The following is a 16946-nucleotide window of genomic DNA, read 5'->3' on the forward strand; positions in this document are numbered from 1 at the left end:
GCACTAGCAAAAAGCCATGAGCTCATCCCGGACCGTGTCTCACACACCCCCACACACGCACACTGACACACACTGAAAATCCCCTTCCCAAGCCCCCTTCACCCCCCTTACCGCTTCCTCTGTGGAGCGCCTTGTGCGAAAGTGAACCAGCTGCGGCCTCTGTATTTAGCTGTCCTCGCCGTCCTCCTGTAAAGTCCCAACCCCCCCCCCCCAACTTCCTCTCCTGGGCATTTAGCTTTGTTAGCGCTGCTATGTTTTCTTCACCAGTGCACAAACATGTTCTAGCTTTGTCGTTTTCAGGTGTAGAAATGACTAAATGGAGCTTTTCATTGTTGTCTCCGCCGTCAAGGTAATGAGCAGAAAATGTTGCTGTCCGCATCCTTGTCAAATAGAATTCTTGTGACGTGTGAAGTACTGAATCTCCCTTGTCGTGCATTATTACGAATCGCATACGCTGCCAATCCCAGTCAGACATTTGCACCTTAAACCCTTCTAGCAAATCCTCTCGTGTAGTGCTTAGCGTTGTGTGCGTTGCTTTAGAAGTTGTCTCCTCCTGGGTTTGACATTCATGAAAGTTACTGAAAGGAAACAATGAGCCAAGGTAAAAATTCATCAGCATTTCCAAGTATAGTGAAACCTCAAATGTGGGACGACAATCCCTTTCGTTCGGTTGCTTGTCCAATTCGAACAAGCTATCCCACAGGTAATTACACTGCTGCGTTGACTTGTGATTTTAATTTATTCTGTGACCACGTTCTTAACTCAAAGCACTCGCATCTCTATCCGCTGAAATGAAAGGAAATGCCATTCATCTTTCCGACACTACATTGTGCTCCTTTTGGTGCCCTTCCCCACCAGGGGGCAGTATAGAATAGAAACAATCAAAGAAGAGTTTCACAACTAAGTTGTTCAGTAAGATGCAGTATTAGTAGTCGTCTTTCTCCAAGGTTAAATAATATATATGCCTGTGTTATATGGCTGTATCGTCTGTGCACATGTCTTGCTGCACTGTTGGTATTCAAATAACCATTTATTTTAAACTATGACACCACAATGAAATGCTATTTGTAGCAGGTCTATGTATTTGCCATTATATGTTGGCATTAAGCTAACAGGTGTAAAGGCTGAGCTGTGTGGTTGTTTTAAATGCACGATGCGAAAATTCTCTTTGTTTATGTTTAGTTTGACATTAAACTTCGACTTTGTGTGGCAATAAAGAGCTCAAAGCTTTTTTTTTTTTGTAGAATTTTTCTGTCTGCCGACCACAGATTTACAACAAACAGTGTGTCTGTTTGCTGTAATTACTCAGAGAGACTATTTACATGTTTTGGTGAGTAGTGCTGTTTTGGTTAGCAGCAGAGTTTCCACAAAAGGACGTGTTGTTTTGTGTGTATGTGTTGAATTGCTGCAAACTGAGGGTTGAGGTGAGTTCAACTGTCACCATGTAGGGTTCACATCGCAAAATTTTGCTCTCAAATTGAAGCAAAAAAATTGGCCGAGCAACGGGTCGTATCTTGGAAACCACAAGTCGGCTCACTCGTAAGTCAAGGTACCACTGTAATCACAATTCAGGGTCATGTAATTCAGGCATATATAAAAGTTGGAGAGGTTTCTGATTTTATGATTTTAACTGAAACTGGGACTGGAAAATAAATTGCCGCCATCCCCCACCCCACCCCACCCCCTTTCCCCCAATTTGGAGGAGTGTTTTGTGCTCATGTTCCCATGTCGCCTCCTTTCCAGCTGGGACACATTGAAGGAGATCCGATGAGACGAGGAGCCTTCCCGGTCACCTTTGTACACTTCATTGTGGACTGAAATGCCACCGCTGGGGTGGTCAGCAACTCCAGGAATAGAAAAAAGAAAGAGCGGGGAGAAGAAAAAAAGTTCCGGACTGCGTGCCCAACCATTCACCGTGATGACTTTCCATGTCGTTTTCAACTGCTTGCTGTTTGTGACTCGAGAACGCAATTGAAATGATTGTAGCGACCAGCGTCTCACAAGAAATGCACTTTCCCTCGCCGCTCTGTCACATGGGATGAAGGCCGTGCACGATTTCTGCTCCCTCCTCCTTTTTTATATGAGGAGGTCAGCGAGCCTCCACCGTGCGTGAGCAAAATGAAAATACATTTAGTGCAGAGGTTCGCTTCACGGTGCTGCTTTACGAACGCGTTTGTTGATGGCAGGGAGGTTCTTGCTCGTCCCATTTAGGTAACAACTAACCAATCACGCGTCATACAAGCAGCAACCCTCATGTTATTCTTTTATTCATTCATGTCCAATGATGACAGTTTCTATACTCTGTTTGCCCTTTCTGTCATCCGCCTTATTAAGTGGCTCGGATGTATCGCAGTGTGTGTGTGTCACAAGCAGACACCTTAAGAACAAAAACCAAAATGATTCTTACCCTGACCCTGTTTTGAGCCAAAGGGGGATTATTATTTTGCCAAATTGATTAGTTTTAGAAGAAAATTACATTTGACAAAATGTTATTTTTCAAAGTCCATTTATTCATACTCTTGTTCAACCTGTGCATTATATCCAATGTTGTAAATATGTATTTAAATAAATTCTCTAGACTAGGCATTCCCTTTTCTGTAAAGCCTGTCCGGTATGATAATTACAAAATTTACAGTGTAAACTTTTTTTTTTTTTTTTTTTAAACCAATACCCAAAACGCTGGCAAACCAACAGTTGGCCCATCTATGAAGTAAAATCAAAATTGAATAGTGAATTTATCCACAGTTTGGGTTTTGCTCATTCATGTATTTGTGGATTTTTGAGTGGGACATACCATTATTGCATGAAAAGCGCACTTTTTGGCATTTTTGTGCTCAGGCTGAGGCCCCGTCTAGTATAAAAATTGTGCTTTAGTGGTCAAGGAACTATGTTCAAGTGGGGTTCTGAGCTTCATTAAGTCTTTTCTATTAGGAAAAAATATATACAAACCAAGATCCTTTAGAATGGTGGAAAAAAACATCCTTAAAATGGTTAACATTGTAATCTATAACAACTTCTTAGTATTTTCCCACATTTATTTCTTCATTCCCACGTCGAAGATGCCCATTCAACTCCAAATTTGGCCCGAGAATGAATATTTTTTAATTTAGCTGGATGCGTGTGTGCTTTTTCTGTTCCCGTGGCAACCTCCTGACATTCCACCTTTATTTTGTAGACGTTTCTCTTGTGGGGAAACATGCTCTGATAAGCTCCTTTCATTCCATTAGAATGTTCTCTCTCTCTCTCTCTCCTCTCTCTCTCTCTCTCTCTCTCTCTCTCTCCACTTGTCGGCATCTAACGTCCTCCTTCCTCCATTTGTACAGAAAGTGTGTTGTTTTCCATATTAACACAAAGATTCAATGTAATTAGTTTCGAGATGAGTTGCAGAGCAACTGCGTGTACACAAAAGTCAATGTTCTTATGTAGAAGGCATTTTAAGATGACACCATGAGGGCCTTGTAAGTGACATAAAGAATTGCAGCTAATATTCATGGTGTTTATTATTATTATTATTGTTGTTGTTGTTAACTCACTGGAAACAGGATGTAGTCTATTTGTGTGTGTATATAAGTGTGAGTGTGTTATTTAAATGTAGAGAGAGACTGTGGGGGAACACTTACAGCTGGACTTTAGTGAGAGTGTAAAAAAAAAAAAAGTAGCATCGGTTATGATTGTCTTTGGATGTAAACGGGAAAAGAAACTGGAATAAAATGATATAAAATGTCTCCTGTTGTTGGTTCTTGGAAATGTAATTAAAGGGGCTCAGTATTTGCAAATGGCCATCGATTGTAAGGCTTTTAAAGCAAGGTGCGTGTTCTGTTCCATTAATGACAGGTTCACTTGAGGCTTTGGTCCAGTAAGTAAGTGCAAGTATATCAAGTGTCCCGCAATTTATTATGTCCTGACAGCTTCCATCTTCTGTTTTGACTTTGCAGGTGAGAGGAAATAGAGTACAAAAAAAAAAAAAAAAAACTGTGACTAACAAGATAACTGTTTTATTAGCCTGTTAATCATGCTTTTGAAAGGGACAAAAATCATTCATCTCAGTTGTCATTTTTACCCAAATGAAGCTTGAATTTTGTTAGATCACATTTAATCGTGTGAGATTTTGGTCATGGTGGATGAGATTCAAGATCAGTGGCAGAGCAGAATCTTTATGTGAGTCACAAAAATAGGTCATCCAAGGAAATAAATTGTCATCTTGTGCGTTACAGTTAGCTTGCTAATGGGTTATTTAGCAACTAGCTAGCTAGCAAAATCAGGTTTGAATAGTTTAAAGAGCATCAAATGTGGTGATTGATGATAAATGAAATACATGATTGTGAGGTGGAGGTTGCATTTTTTTTGTCCTGGAACAGATGAATTCACAGTACATTTATTGCAGATTGGTAGAGAAAGGAAGAAAAAAAAAAAGCTTAAATCTGAACAAATAAGAGATTGACCTGCTTACTCCCTAGAAACTTGAGTACAAAGCGTAAAACAATGTTTTGTATGGAAGTAGATTAGTGCCACCAGGATTTGAATTTGAAACGTAAAGTGGTCACATTTTCAATAGTTGTATTTCAGTGTAACTTTTCAATGTTAATTCAATTTGGCTACAATTCGCTGTCTAAAATTCACCGTCTGTACCAGTAGGCAGGGTTACTTCAGGTCACAACCGAACACCCACCCAATCCAGTTACGCTTTCATAGTATGTGAAGTCATGTGACTAAGAAAGCGTAACTACGATTGGCTGAGTGTTCTGTCTGGTGGCACAGAGGGTGAATTTTAGACAGCGAATGGATAGATTTCAAATGACGTCACCACCACCCTTAGACCAATCGGATAAATTAACGATAGAAAAAAACTTTAGCTTCACCTATCACACGTGTTGTCTTATCTCTATGACACACAAGATGGCGTAATTGGAAACCTATCCATTGTAGAAACTATTGAAAATGCGATCACTTTACATTTCAAATTCAAATCCTGGTGGAACTAATCTACTTCCATAGTTTTGCACCTTTTTTCCAGTTGTGGTGATTTTATTAGAGAAGGGATTTCAATGTCCCTTTGCGCAGTTGAACAATCACTCGATATGTATCCTTCCCTAAACCTAACTGCACTGCTATATTACGCTCTTATGTTTATTTGATTTCATTTCATTTCTCAACAAGTGGGGCCCAGCAGGGTTCATATATGACGTGCTCATTCTTTTGCAAATGCTGCCCTCCATCGACAGCAAAGCTTACTTGCAAAAGACAGCAAACAGTAAAAGTTCCTCTCCTTCATTTTATATTTACAGAAACAAATACTGTAAAAAAAAAAATACACGTTGTCCTTTTCTTAAATCAAAATGATATGTATTTGTAGCACGTTTAAAATTTGTTTTCCAATCCTTTGTTTGAGTAACGACTCTTACCAATAGGTGGTGCAGTCAGACAAGTGATAAAAATGTAGTGCCCACTTGTACCTAATTATAAATGTAAAAATCCAAACAGATAAATGGAAAGATACAATATAATAAAGATACGCTGATAGTGTAATTATACACGTATGACTTTGGTCGGGATCAATTCCCTCTCAGTGATGGTGTGGATATATGCCCTGCGATTGAATGACTGGCGACCAGTTCAGGGTGTCGTCTGCCTTTTGCCCAATGTTATCTGGGATAGGTACTGACGACCTCATCCTCACAACTTTTTGTTTTGCACATGTGTTGCTGCACTGTTGGTTTTCACATAGCCGTTGCCTAAATTATAATACCGCCAGATACAGGAGATGCTATTTGTAGCAGGTCTATATGTATTTTCCATTAATGCTAGTATTAAGGTAGAGGGCATTTAAATACACAATGTGTAAATTTTCTTTGTTTATGTTTAGTTTGACAAAGCCAAGATCCTCACAACCCTTGTGAGGATAAGCGGATTGGCTAATGGACATGAACAATATTACAATAATTATTATTCAAGCATTTATTTTAATAATATTAGATGTTCATTATTAATAATATAGTTATTATGATTTTCATAATAATACTACTAGTCATAATAATCATCATTATTATTATCAATTTATCCATCCATTTTCCCGCCATAAGGGTCGCGGGAGAGCTGGAGACTATCCCAGCCAACTTCGACTGAAAGGCGGACTATACCGTGGATTGGTCGCCAGCTATTATTATCATTATTGTTAATATTATTATTGATTTGGTGAACTAGTGAAAGGAGCAATGCAGCTTGTCCAGATGAAGAATGCCACCGATTCCTTTTCTTCTTCTTCGTTTTGACGTCACACTTCTCCAGGAGATCGACGAATGTGGGCGGGTTCTGTAAAATTTTACACAGGCTCCAAATTGGACCCAGGCCCTGTCAATCAAGCCTCACGTCCCTCTTTTCCTTACCCTGATTGGCTGACGAGATTTCACTTTCTCCAAACCCCTGGAAGCGTTCCCGCCTACTCACCAAAGATCTGCTGCCGTGAAAAGAGAATTACCTGTGTTTATTTTTTCAGCTCGCATTTATTATCTAATTGACATGTATTACGCAATAACTCTTGTTTTAACGCGTTTAAAAATAAGACAGTGTTCCCAAGTCTGTAAGATGAATGTCTTGTTTATTTTTCGTTAAAACATAAAGTTGCATGTATGTTCTAGCCAGGTACACATGATACGTGCTAAATAAAGTCGTTTAAACTAATACTAAGGAAGATTGTATCACAATTGGTGAATTACGAAGCTAAAATATGAATACAAATTAAATGATATCAGGTAAGCGACTAAATAAATGCGCTGAAAAGACATCCCTGGTGATGCCGTGCGCTTTCGACGAAAGACACGACGACGGTAGTGATTTTGCTCTTACTTTGCTTGAGTCATCTTTGTCTGGATGTGAGCCCTGGATGACAACCGCCCAGCCAGCAACCAGACGCAGCGGCAGCAGCAGCAACAACAACAGCAGCGGCACCGGCGGCTGTGGCGGTTTATTTATCATCGCGGCAGCCGAGGGAAGCGAAACGAACCCGAGGAGGAGGGGGGGGGGAGGACTCAAAGAAGGAGAGGAAGGATTTACACGTCCAACATCCAAGCATGGCGACCCAAAGCACGGCATCGTGCACCGGATCCACTCTGCTGCAGCCCATCAGCGACATTATCAACCTCCCTCTCGACCAGGTACGACTCGGAAAGGTTTCGGATTTGAGGTGGTGGTGGGGATTCTGCCCGGACTCTACATTACGTCGCGGGATCGGCTAGCTACGTGTGCACACCAGGCTAGCAGAATGATGCGCATCGCTAAGGTCCGATGCCTAATGTTTCCAAAAGGCCAGATTAAAATGTGGGATTTCTGCGATCTGAGCTGCTCAACATTTTGATGTCGTTGATGTTAGCATGCTTGCAACTACACTCGTGCCTTTTTGTGTCTCTCATAGCACCCTGTTTGTGGACCCCCCGCCTCCATCACGTCCGCCCCCCCCCCTCTTGCTTTCACGATATAATCTGGATTAACCAGTTACATCTCATTTCTATAGTCACTCGAGGCCACCCACCGGTGAATCTGTGCGGTTGTCATTGCCTGTAATCGTGACGCGTGACCAAATCTGTTTTTACTGAAACCAGAAATTGACATGAAAACAGTGTGAAAGCAGAAGGTCACTTTAAGAGTTACCAATGTATCATCACCAGAAATAGCACACTTTTTTTCCCCTCCAGCATTGCTTTGTGCATCATCGTGATGAGCAAACGCAGTCTATATTGAATTTTGACATGAAAGTAGCATGGAGGAGTTCTCATGGCATTGTAAAGCGTTTAAGTTTTTGCAAAGCAAATGTGGATTTTCAGATTCGCCTGATGGATACTTTCACATGAAAGGTGTTGGCAGAGATAGAAGTCGTGCTTTTAAAAGTCACTGTCGCAATGGACCTTTCTAACCTGTCAATTACTCGTAGAATAATAGCCAATCAGATAGCTGCATTGTCTTAACCCTATCTTGACACGCCCCTCTCGCCATATTAGGGATACATAATTGCGCAATGTCATGCAAGAGAAATGTCTATTTGCCTATTTGTATCACATGTGACTTTTAAGACAGAGCACTGGTTTCCATTATGAGCCAAGTCAAATGAATACACCCACTCACTTATAAAGACTACAATGATATTACTCGTTATCGTTCCAAGTAAAAAGTACTCGCCCTGCTTTACATGTGTAGGACAATTCCACTATTTTATCCTGTTGGATTTCAATATGAAGTTTGTGAGGCGTCAAACTTTTTCGCATCGATGGCCAACATTTCGCTGTAACTGTGACAATGCGTCCTGCTCCGTCCAAAATCTTAATTCCGTGTACATATCCTTGCATGAAATAGTTGAGACCTCTCTGTAGAACTCTCTTGGAGAAGTCCGGCGCATTTGGCAAAAAACATACCCCAGTATTATCTGGAATACGCGATAATTGACTTCATACATGTTCTGTTCAGTAACCATTTTGGAAGCTTGTGGGACATGGCTAAGGGTGCGGAGCTCAATATCGCCATCAGAAAGGTCCATTTGTCAACACTGCGTCAAACCTTTTGAATGCTGTTTCAAATCACAACATTTGAAGTGCTTGTTGTCAGTGTTTTGTACTGTGGAGAAACCATGTGAGAAATTACACTTTTGGTCCTTTTACAAAAGAGAGACTGCCCCCCCCCCCTCCCCACCCACTTTTCTGCTCAAGACCCAATTTGTGGTTCATTTGGTTGCTACCGTCTTCTGTTTTGAAAATCCCCACTCTGGTCTCTGTGGTGACCAAAAACAACCTTTTGTTATCGCTGTCAATCTGTTTCTAACCTAATATTGCCTTTGCCAATGTCGGGTGCCGCTTCTTTTGAACTAAATAAGCAATTAGGACGTGTTATGTTTTTTTTTTCTTGGAAGAAAATGAATTGAGTTAAGCAAGCAGGATCATAGTCAAGCCAGCACTAATTTCCCCTCTGCAGACCTGCCAAAAGATGCGCTTAAACTATTTGCTGCACTCACAAGCCAACATACACAAGTGATTACTCATGGTGCCAATGTTTATTACATTAACTAAGATGACATAATTGACATTCAAATAAGATGTCGCAGTCGTTGTAAAGCCAAGTTAACGTGGAGTATTGGCTTTTGATGATGATATGTTCTTTTAAGTAACTTCATGCAGAGATAAGGTGGAGAACTGAGTACTCCGAACCAAGTAAAGAAGAACCGATTCGCCACTTTGGGGTCTGTGGAGACGGCCATTGTTGTGTCACGTCAGACATGTTGCTGAAGCTGTTACTTTACAATTTAGACTTCAAGAGGCAGAGCCCAATGCAATTTTCACACGCTATCTTACTTCATTGCTGTCCCTTAGCTCAGGACACCGCAGTATTATGCTTAACATTCCTCACTTTGCTACAGTGGTTTGTTTTCTTGCTGCTTTGGCTTTTCTTCTCAAATCGAATTTGTCTCCTTGCCAAGAAATAAATTCAGGAGACCTTCTCCATTGTGGTTTGTTAGTGTGCCTCCTTTTGACAGATGCATTCAATGCACCATGTTTTATAATCTGGTACTGTACTTGTGCCTCGAGAAATTAATGACCGACATGCGCGATTTTCAAGATAGAAGCCTTCTTTTTTTTTTTTTTTTTTTGCTTCGACTTCATACCACATACTTGCGATACGAGCGCTGTACGGCAGCAGTTGCCTCAACTCATTTCACAAGTAGCAGTTTGGCAGACAACGTTAATAAATATTGTTCCGAAAATACGCTTTGAACTTTTTATTGCCAACTCAGTTGAATTTTAGTGTCAAATTAAACATAAAACAAAGAAATTTCATATTGTGTGTTCAAAAGGACGACAGAGCCTCGGCTAGCTTCATGCTAACATCTTGTTGGAAACACCCTAAATAAAGCACACGGGCTCACAATGGTCACACCCTCCACAATGCGGGTGTGGCTTTTTAGCCTTGCGGTGGTCACATGTGTGAGACTGTGCCAGCAGGGTTGCCACTTGCATCTATTATGTTACGTGTGGTCCACAGTTTGTTGTGATTGTATCTCCATGTTGTGCGGATCACATGGGAGACACAAGCGCGTGAGCGACAATGGCAGAGTGAATTGGCTCCACCGCCACCTCTCCCTTTTTCTAGGCGTATGGTGCCATTCGTTCTGCTTTGAATAAAGACTCAATCGCAGGCTCATGAATGATAAGCTCGACGTGACAGAGCCTCATTTTGAGCCGGCTCCTAATGTCGTCTGACGTTGGGCTGTCTTCATCCACCCCGTCATAAACCTTGACTGACTCGACGGTCTTGCTCTTGAAGATATTGACCCGACAGTGTTGATTCCAGAAAAATCCTTGACTTTTTACCGCTTACGCATTCGCTTCTTCCTCTATGGCTTCCTGCCTCTTGTGTCCACTGAACCACACACTGCTTCCACTTGAGTATTTTTATTTCTTTTTAGATTAAACTCAAGTGTCGTGCCTTTTTAACTGGAAATCGCAAGGCTTTGTAAATCTTGCATCTAAAACTGTGTTATAATAAGTTTTAATGTATTTAAAGTGCGTACTAGGGATAAAACTACAGAATCTCTTCTCTTTATCCCAGATTTTCACCCGTTCTGGATGTGTCTGGAACATATCCTTTGCGATAAGTGGGCGTTCACTGTATTGTGGAGAATTACATTTTTTTAAAACAATATGTGAGATGGACGCAATACCAGAATGTTCTGAACTGCTGTTTCCACGCACGTGTTCTACTGAACTCAATCAATCAATCAATCAATCAATCAATAGCCTTTATTGTCATTATGTGACTGTGCATACAAGATAAGCGCTTTTCCACAAGGTGCTTGAACCAATGAAAAAAAAAAAAGATCATCTTAAATATGAGGTAAAGTATCTCCGATATCTGCAGTCATGCTGTTCTCTTTCAGACTCCAAATTGCTTGAGACTGAATCATTCCAGCCACGTAGTGTACAGTAATGCCAAACATTTCTGTAAAGTGGACTTTTACATTTTTCAAAATTGAATACACTTGGCATAACCATACAATTTGCAAACCATTTTAGCACATAAGTAACCCTGAGTGGTGATACCTTTAATGTGCCAGAGATATTTTGCGGTATGGAATCCCCGCCACTGCCATCACTGCCGAAAGTTAGCAGGTTGGGTTAGCTAATCACAAAAATTACAGTGTTAGTTTCAACATTACATGGCATTTTTGAGGATTAATCGGGGGCCAGTCGATGAGATATGTCTTGCGTCATATCCATCCATCTACTAGACTATTTATCCTGTTCAGGGTCAGAAGGAAGCTATATGACCTTGGGCTAACGACCAGGACAGGACTGATCACGTGTCAATTGTCGGGCTAACACGACAAGAGAGAGCCCTTCACATGTGACTCTTCATACCCAACGTCCATGTTTTTGAAAAGTGGAAGTCTCTATGTGAAAACAGAAAGAACCTGCAGCCTCCAGCCAGACACGCAAGAATGTTCTGTCTTTTGGACGGTAGTTCTAGCCACTCATTCAATGTGCTGCCCCCAAAGTTCTGTTCAAGTCCCATATTTGTTTTTGGTCAACTACAGCTAAATTATGAGCAAGCAGTCAGACAATACAATACAATCAGTCATCTGTTTATGTGACATTGGACATTGTCACAGTCGTCGTCTTTTGTAGCTTCACGACAAGCCCCCTCTTGTTACCGTTTCTGTGGCTGCTGTTTACACCAGGCAGTTGGCCACTTTGTCCACACAGTTTGGATAACTGAGCGCTATTTCCTTTCCCGTTCTTTTCTGTAATTTATTTTTTCATACGTGATCTGATAGTTTTCCCACATATGCTCGCCAGATAGGGCTCGTGTTAATAGGTCAAATATGTATCTCTCAAGTGGCTTTCTCACATGATTATTGATGGAGTTGGAATTTAGGCAGACTAAAGTTGACATTGGGCTTACGGCCATGCTACTCTGAGAACGCCCGATCTGGTCAGATCTCGGAAGCTAAGCGGGTTTGGCGCTGGTTAGTACTTGGATGGGAGACCGCCTGGGAATACCAGGTGCTGTAAGCTTCTCTTCCCGGCTAGTTGCAGAAGAGTTGCGTTAGGAAGGGCATCCCGCGTAAAACTGTGCCAAACAAATATGCGTTCATCTAAGATGACACGCTGCGGCAACCCCTAACGGGACAAGACGAAAGGAAAAGAAGAAGAAGAAGAAACTCAACATTGGCAAAGGCGAGGTAAATTTCAAATGGTCAAATTTCTTTATCTGGAGAAGCCACGAACTGCAAGTCATATCTTGGACGGGACTGGGTCAGCCCAATCTAACTGTCTGTTCATGTTTCCCCTATGTTCTGATAGAAGAGACTTTTGGGTAACACACACAATATTGCTATTTACATTCACCGAACACATGAAACAAACCTCATGCGCATATGGCCAAAAAACGAACAATTATGCACAATTTTTTTGTTCTGGCTTGTTTCTGCTTCCTCCCACATTCCAAAATAATGCCGGTGAAGTTAAAGATACACTAAAGAGGTCAACAAAATGTCGTGTAAATTTAACACACTGCAGAGAAAAGTGTTTTTAAAAAGCTGGCAAAATGTGAATGAATGGCAAAAAAAAAAAGTCATCTAAATTAAGACGCAATTTAAGTCAGAGTAACCAGTGGTAGATATGGGATTCACCTCCGGTTTTTATCCCTATGGGGAAAAGGCATTTGGTTGAAGTATGGCTTCCTGTTTCTGTCCCTAAAGTACCTGGCTTGAGACTGCAAATTTTATTTTAAAGCCCCCGAGTCAAGTAAAAGTTTCTCTCAGCTCTCCTCTGAATTTAATTTGCTGTCCTCTGGGGAGTCTTATACCGGCAATTGATTTCTTTCTCCTCGGCTCTTGCTAATGGAGTGCTGCCGGCGGCCGCTATTATTATTATTATTATCGTCATTATGACGTTGCACAATCAACAAGTACACGTCATTCCTCCTGGAGATGTGCGGAATGTCATCAGGGCGCTTGACAACAGGCCTTACACAGTACCAAACAGTTACCAGCACTTCCTCGGAAGGATTGTGGTGTCATGTGATTAATGACTGTTGATGGTCGAGGGTGTGATTGTCAAACACAAATCAAGATCATGAGGAATTGGCCAAGTGGGAGAAGCCAGCCCCCTTTTTTTGAGGGGGGGGGGGGGGGATACTGCAAATACATTTAGCAAAGATGTACAGTAGACTGGATGCAGTGGGATTGGTATACTAGATTTTATTGCAGTTGTCTCTCATAGTAAAAATGCCAAAGACCAAATTTGTCTTGTCGTCTGTCCTGCACTGCCATGTTTTTTTTAAATTTATTTTTTATAAATAACTTTATTGGTAAGCAGATATTTACTATGTCAAAAGACACCCAGGAAGGCTAAAAATAAACTAGCTTTTGCATTCAAGTATAGTTTACAAGCTGGCAAAGTGGAATAAATGTCCTTTGCGGAATCTCTCAATGATGTCATTGATCAGATCGGCGAATTATAAGATTAAAGCCGATCATCATAAAGTGCTAATTATCAGCCGATACTGATCATTTCCCATTGTTGTCAGTAATGGTGGCCAAATTCTAATTATAATATCGAGCACCACATTAATTTTGGGAATGCATGGAGACAACGCTGAAGGAATTGTGCATCTATTTTAGCGCTCGCTTCATTTACATTTGTTCAATACATAATTAGGTATGATCTAGTTGAGAATGTTCTACAACTGTTGATGTGCTGCAGGAGTGCTGACAAAAGATGGACACGTCTCCGTTCTTAACCTTTCCTTTCTGGTGCTTTCATTGGGCCGTTGGGTCAAACGAGTTGAAGACATTGCCTTCTCTCTACATGACAGCACATGAATATTCATAAGTGTGTGTTTGCACCGTCTCTTGTACCTCCGTTCAAGTGTGGGAGGCCAATTCAGGCGGATTGACCTTCATGGTTGCAGACAGACCTTTGACGTGTCCCGAGTTTTTGTTTCAGGTCTAGTTAGTAGTCCGACCCAGTATAGGCTACAACCTTTGCTGTTATCAGGAAATTTCAGGCCACTTCTTTCTGCATTGATTGTTAGTGGAGAGGCATTTGCTATTGATTCCTGCAAAGCACATCGCAGGTACACCAAATGGAAAGTATTTGTGGCCCCATCTTTAATGTATTTTGAAATAGATTTGGGGTATCATTACTTTCTAATTGGAGAGAGTGTGTGACTCAGCCATTTCTATTTTGGCCTGTCCAGCTCTGCTGTTCCAATATTAGTATTTGTGCGCAGTCGTGTTCAAAGTAATAGCAGTGTGTTTGATAAACAAATTATAACTCTATGTTGCAAGACACATTATTTATGTTGCTTTTATTTCCATACATGCAACAGTAGTGCACTTTTGATTCCAAATCAAAACAAAGAACATCCATCCATACATTTTCTTTGGCGCTTTTCCTCACAAGGGTCGCGGGGAGTGCTGGAGCCTATCCCAGCTGTCAACAGGCAGGAGGCGGGGTGTACTCCGAACTGGTCGCCAGCCAATCGCAGGGCACATAGAGACAAACAGCTGCACTCACAATCACACTGAGGGGCAATTTAGAGTGTCCAATTAATGTTGCATGTTCTTGGGATGTGGGAGGAAACCGGAGTACCTGGAGAAAACCCACGCAGGCATGGGGAGAACATGCAAATTCCGCACAGGCGGGTCCGGGATTGAACCCAGTACCTTAGAACTGTGAGGCCAACGTTTTACCAGCTGAACCACCCTGCCGCCAAACCTAACCCGAACCTAACCCTAACTCTAAGAACAATGTCTGATAAATAGTACCAGCATTTATCGTACAATTAAATATTTATTGTATAAACTTACAAACTTATGTCAATCACAGAACCAAGATTTAGTTGTGCAACCGATGTTTCAGAGAATTGCTTCACGTGTCGCATGGAATGGATCGATATTTGGGACCCTCGTGAGCGAATATTGCAACCCAGGATAATTAGAGTACATTCCACCGTTCAACAATCCCACAGTATTAGTGCAGTGTTTCCAAACCTTTATTTATGTCTTTTATATTAAAACAATCTCATGGGACACTATCAAACAAAAATGTCACAAAAAGTTACAATCGGTATTCTGTCGTATGAATAGCAACGGTTGAATACATACGTTTCTTGTAACTTCTACCATCTAATGGAACAGTCTTTAAAATTTCCCGCGGCACCCTTGTTTGAAATTGCTACTTTATGATTATTTAGTGTAAGATGGAAACTCGCAATAATAACACAGCTTTCAAGCCAATGAAGTTAAACACTTTCTGCTGGAGGAAAATGGAGTCCAACCAGCAATTTTGTAATTGTGAGACACCCACGACCTCTCGGCTTCACGGCCCCCATGTATTTCCTCTATTGGTTAATACGCACCTAGCTTGTTTTGTTACTTTACTCCATGTTCATCTTTAACGGCGCAGTAACGGAGAGCCTCACTGGTGGTGCTGTGCACTTGTCACTACCACATGTCTACCTGGAACAAAAAGCACCGCACCTTTCGGACAGAACCCAACCCAGAGTAGCACACCCACACCCATGAAGCACAAGAGACGATCACGTCAGGCTTGTCGATAGTAGTAAGCATGGCTCGCTTATGGAGTTGCACCATTTGATGAGATTTCAGCAGGTTCTGTCTTTGGCGCTCCACATTGGTGCTGTCTCACGCGGAAATCCGAGTACTTGACTTGAGGTGCCTGCTTAGAGTGCTCAGTCATTTAGCAAATATCCCTTGTTTAAAGGTTGCCTCCCCACTCTCAGTAGTGCACAGTTGAGGCTTTGTGTGCTGACAGTATGATAGCAACTGTCTTTGTCTTATTTTTGGATTTTAGGTGCTGATTGTCAGTGCTGAGAACATTGAATTGAAATTAGTGCCATTTTTTTTCCATTTGGAAAGAACTGAAGTTAAATTCTGTGGACATCCCCGAGACATATTGTGGACCATGGAAAAATACTCGAGATGTCAGCATGGGACAAAGGCATTTTCTTCTTGTTGATTCACAGTTCACCTGTTTAGTGGAATTATTATTAGTTATCTTATTTTTAATAAAATACCTGAGAAATCTAAAATGTATTAATTACTGGTGTCTGTCCATACAAAATTGGCTTACGGGTTTTTCGAGAAACAAAAAGAATTGATTCATATTAATTGCAGACAGGACATTATGATTTGGTGATGCGGAAGAATATCGTGGAACCTCAATGAAAGGGACCCGCACTGTAATGGCTACTCGATGAAAAGCTGGACTGAACAATGTGTCCAAAAATAGTTTCCATTTGTCACTCTTGTTTCCAGAATTGGTTGTTGTTGTTGTTGTTTACTGGCGTTGTGGCGCAATGCAGGCAGAGAATGGGACTGATGTATTTCTGGGTCATATGTAAGAATACTAGATCCTCCCCGGGCCTACATGCTGGCCTTGTTGACGATATCTATTGTCTATCGTACATAGAGCAGAGAGGGAGCGGCATGGATACGGTGTTAAGTCTGAACACATCTTTGGAGTCTGGAACGGGCTATTTTTGGGACAGTAACAGGTTTTTAAAATACACAAATATTTTGTACTGTTCATTAATATTGGGTGCATATGGCCTCAAAAAAGTGCTACGATGTAACAGTCAGTTGGTAATATTGGACGACCCCCTTCTATGAGTCTGTTCTATCTAGGTTCCACCGTAGAGTTTAGATAATTTGATAATCAATTGTCGATTAATTGATAAATTGTTGCAGCTCAAATAGATTATGCATTATCCATCCATTCATTTTCTTTGCCGCTTATCCTCACGAGGGTCGCGAGGAGTGCTGGAGCCTATCCCAGCTGTCAACAGGCAGGAGGCGGTGTACACCCTGAACTGGTTGCCAGCCAATCGCAGGGCATGTGGAGACAAACACCCACACTCACAATCACACCTAGGGACCA

At 41.4% G+C, this 16946-nt stretch overlaps 2 protein-coding genes, 1 long non-coding RNA gene and 1 pseudogene across 3 annotated transcripts in view; 3 read left to right on the forward strand and 1 right to left on the reverse strand.

Annotated features, from left to right (window-relative positions):
- The window catches only part of asap2a (ArfGAP with SH3 domain, ankyrin repeat and PH domain 2a), a 57413-nt gene extending 54749 nt beyond the window's left edge, over positions 1-2664 (forward strand). Inside the window, exon 28 of the mRNA XM_061843764.1 lies at positions 1744-2664. Coding sequence (XP_061699748.1) covers positions 1744-1818 — 75 coding nt within the window. The 3' untranslated portion in view covers positions 1819-2664. The remainder of the gene's footprint in view (positions 1-1743) is intronic.
- Positions 2665-3987: 1323 nt separating this feature from the next.
- Positions 3988-6946, reverse strand: LOC133513353 (uncharacterized). Its single transcript, XR_009798475.1, has 3 exons — positions 6844-6946; positions 6384-6454; positions 3988-6309 (listed from the first exon to the last, which is right to left on the reverse strand). It is a non-coding gene; the product is annotated as an uncharacterized LOC133513353 (long non-coding RNA).
- mboat2a (membrane bound O-acyltransferase domain containing 2a) overlaps positions 6894-16946 on the forward strand; it is a 60825-nt gene continuing 50772 nt past the window's right edge. Inside the window, exon 1 of the mRNA XM_061844067.1 lies at positions 6894-7151. Within this exon, the coding sequence (XP_061700051.1) occupies positions 7068-7151 (84 nt within the window). The 5' untranslated portion in view covers positions 6894-7067. The remainder of the gene's footprint in view (positions 7152-16946) is intronic.
- On the forward strand, positions 11935-12053 carry LOC133513857 (5S ribosomal RNA; annotated as a pseudogene).

This window comes from Syngnathoides biaculeatus, chromosome 15, assembly GCF_019802595.1.
Source record: "Syngnathoides biaculeatus isolate LvHL_M chromosome 15, ASM1980259v1, whole genome shotgun sequence".
Lineage (NCBI taxonomy): Eukaryota > Metazoa > Chordata > Actinopteri > Syngnathiformes > Syngnathidae > Syngnathoides > Syngnathoides biaculeatus.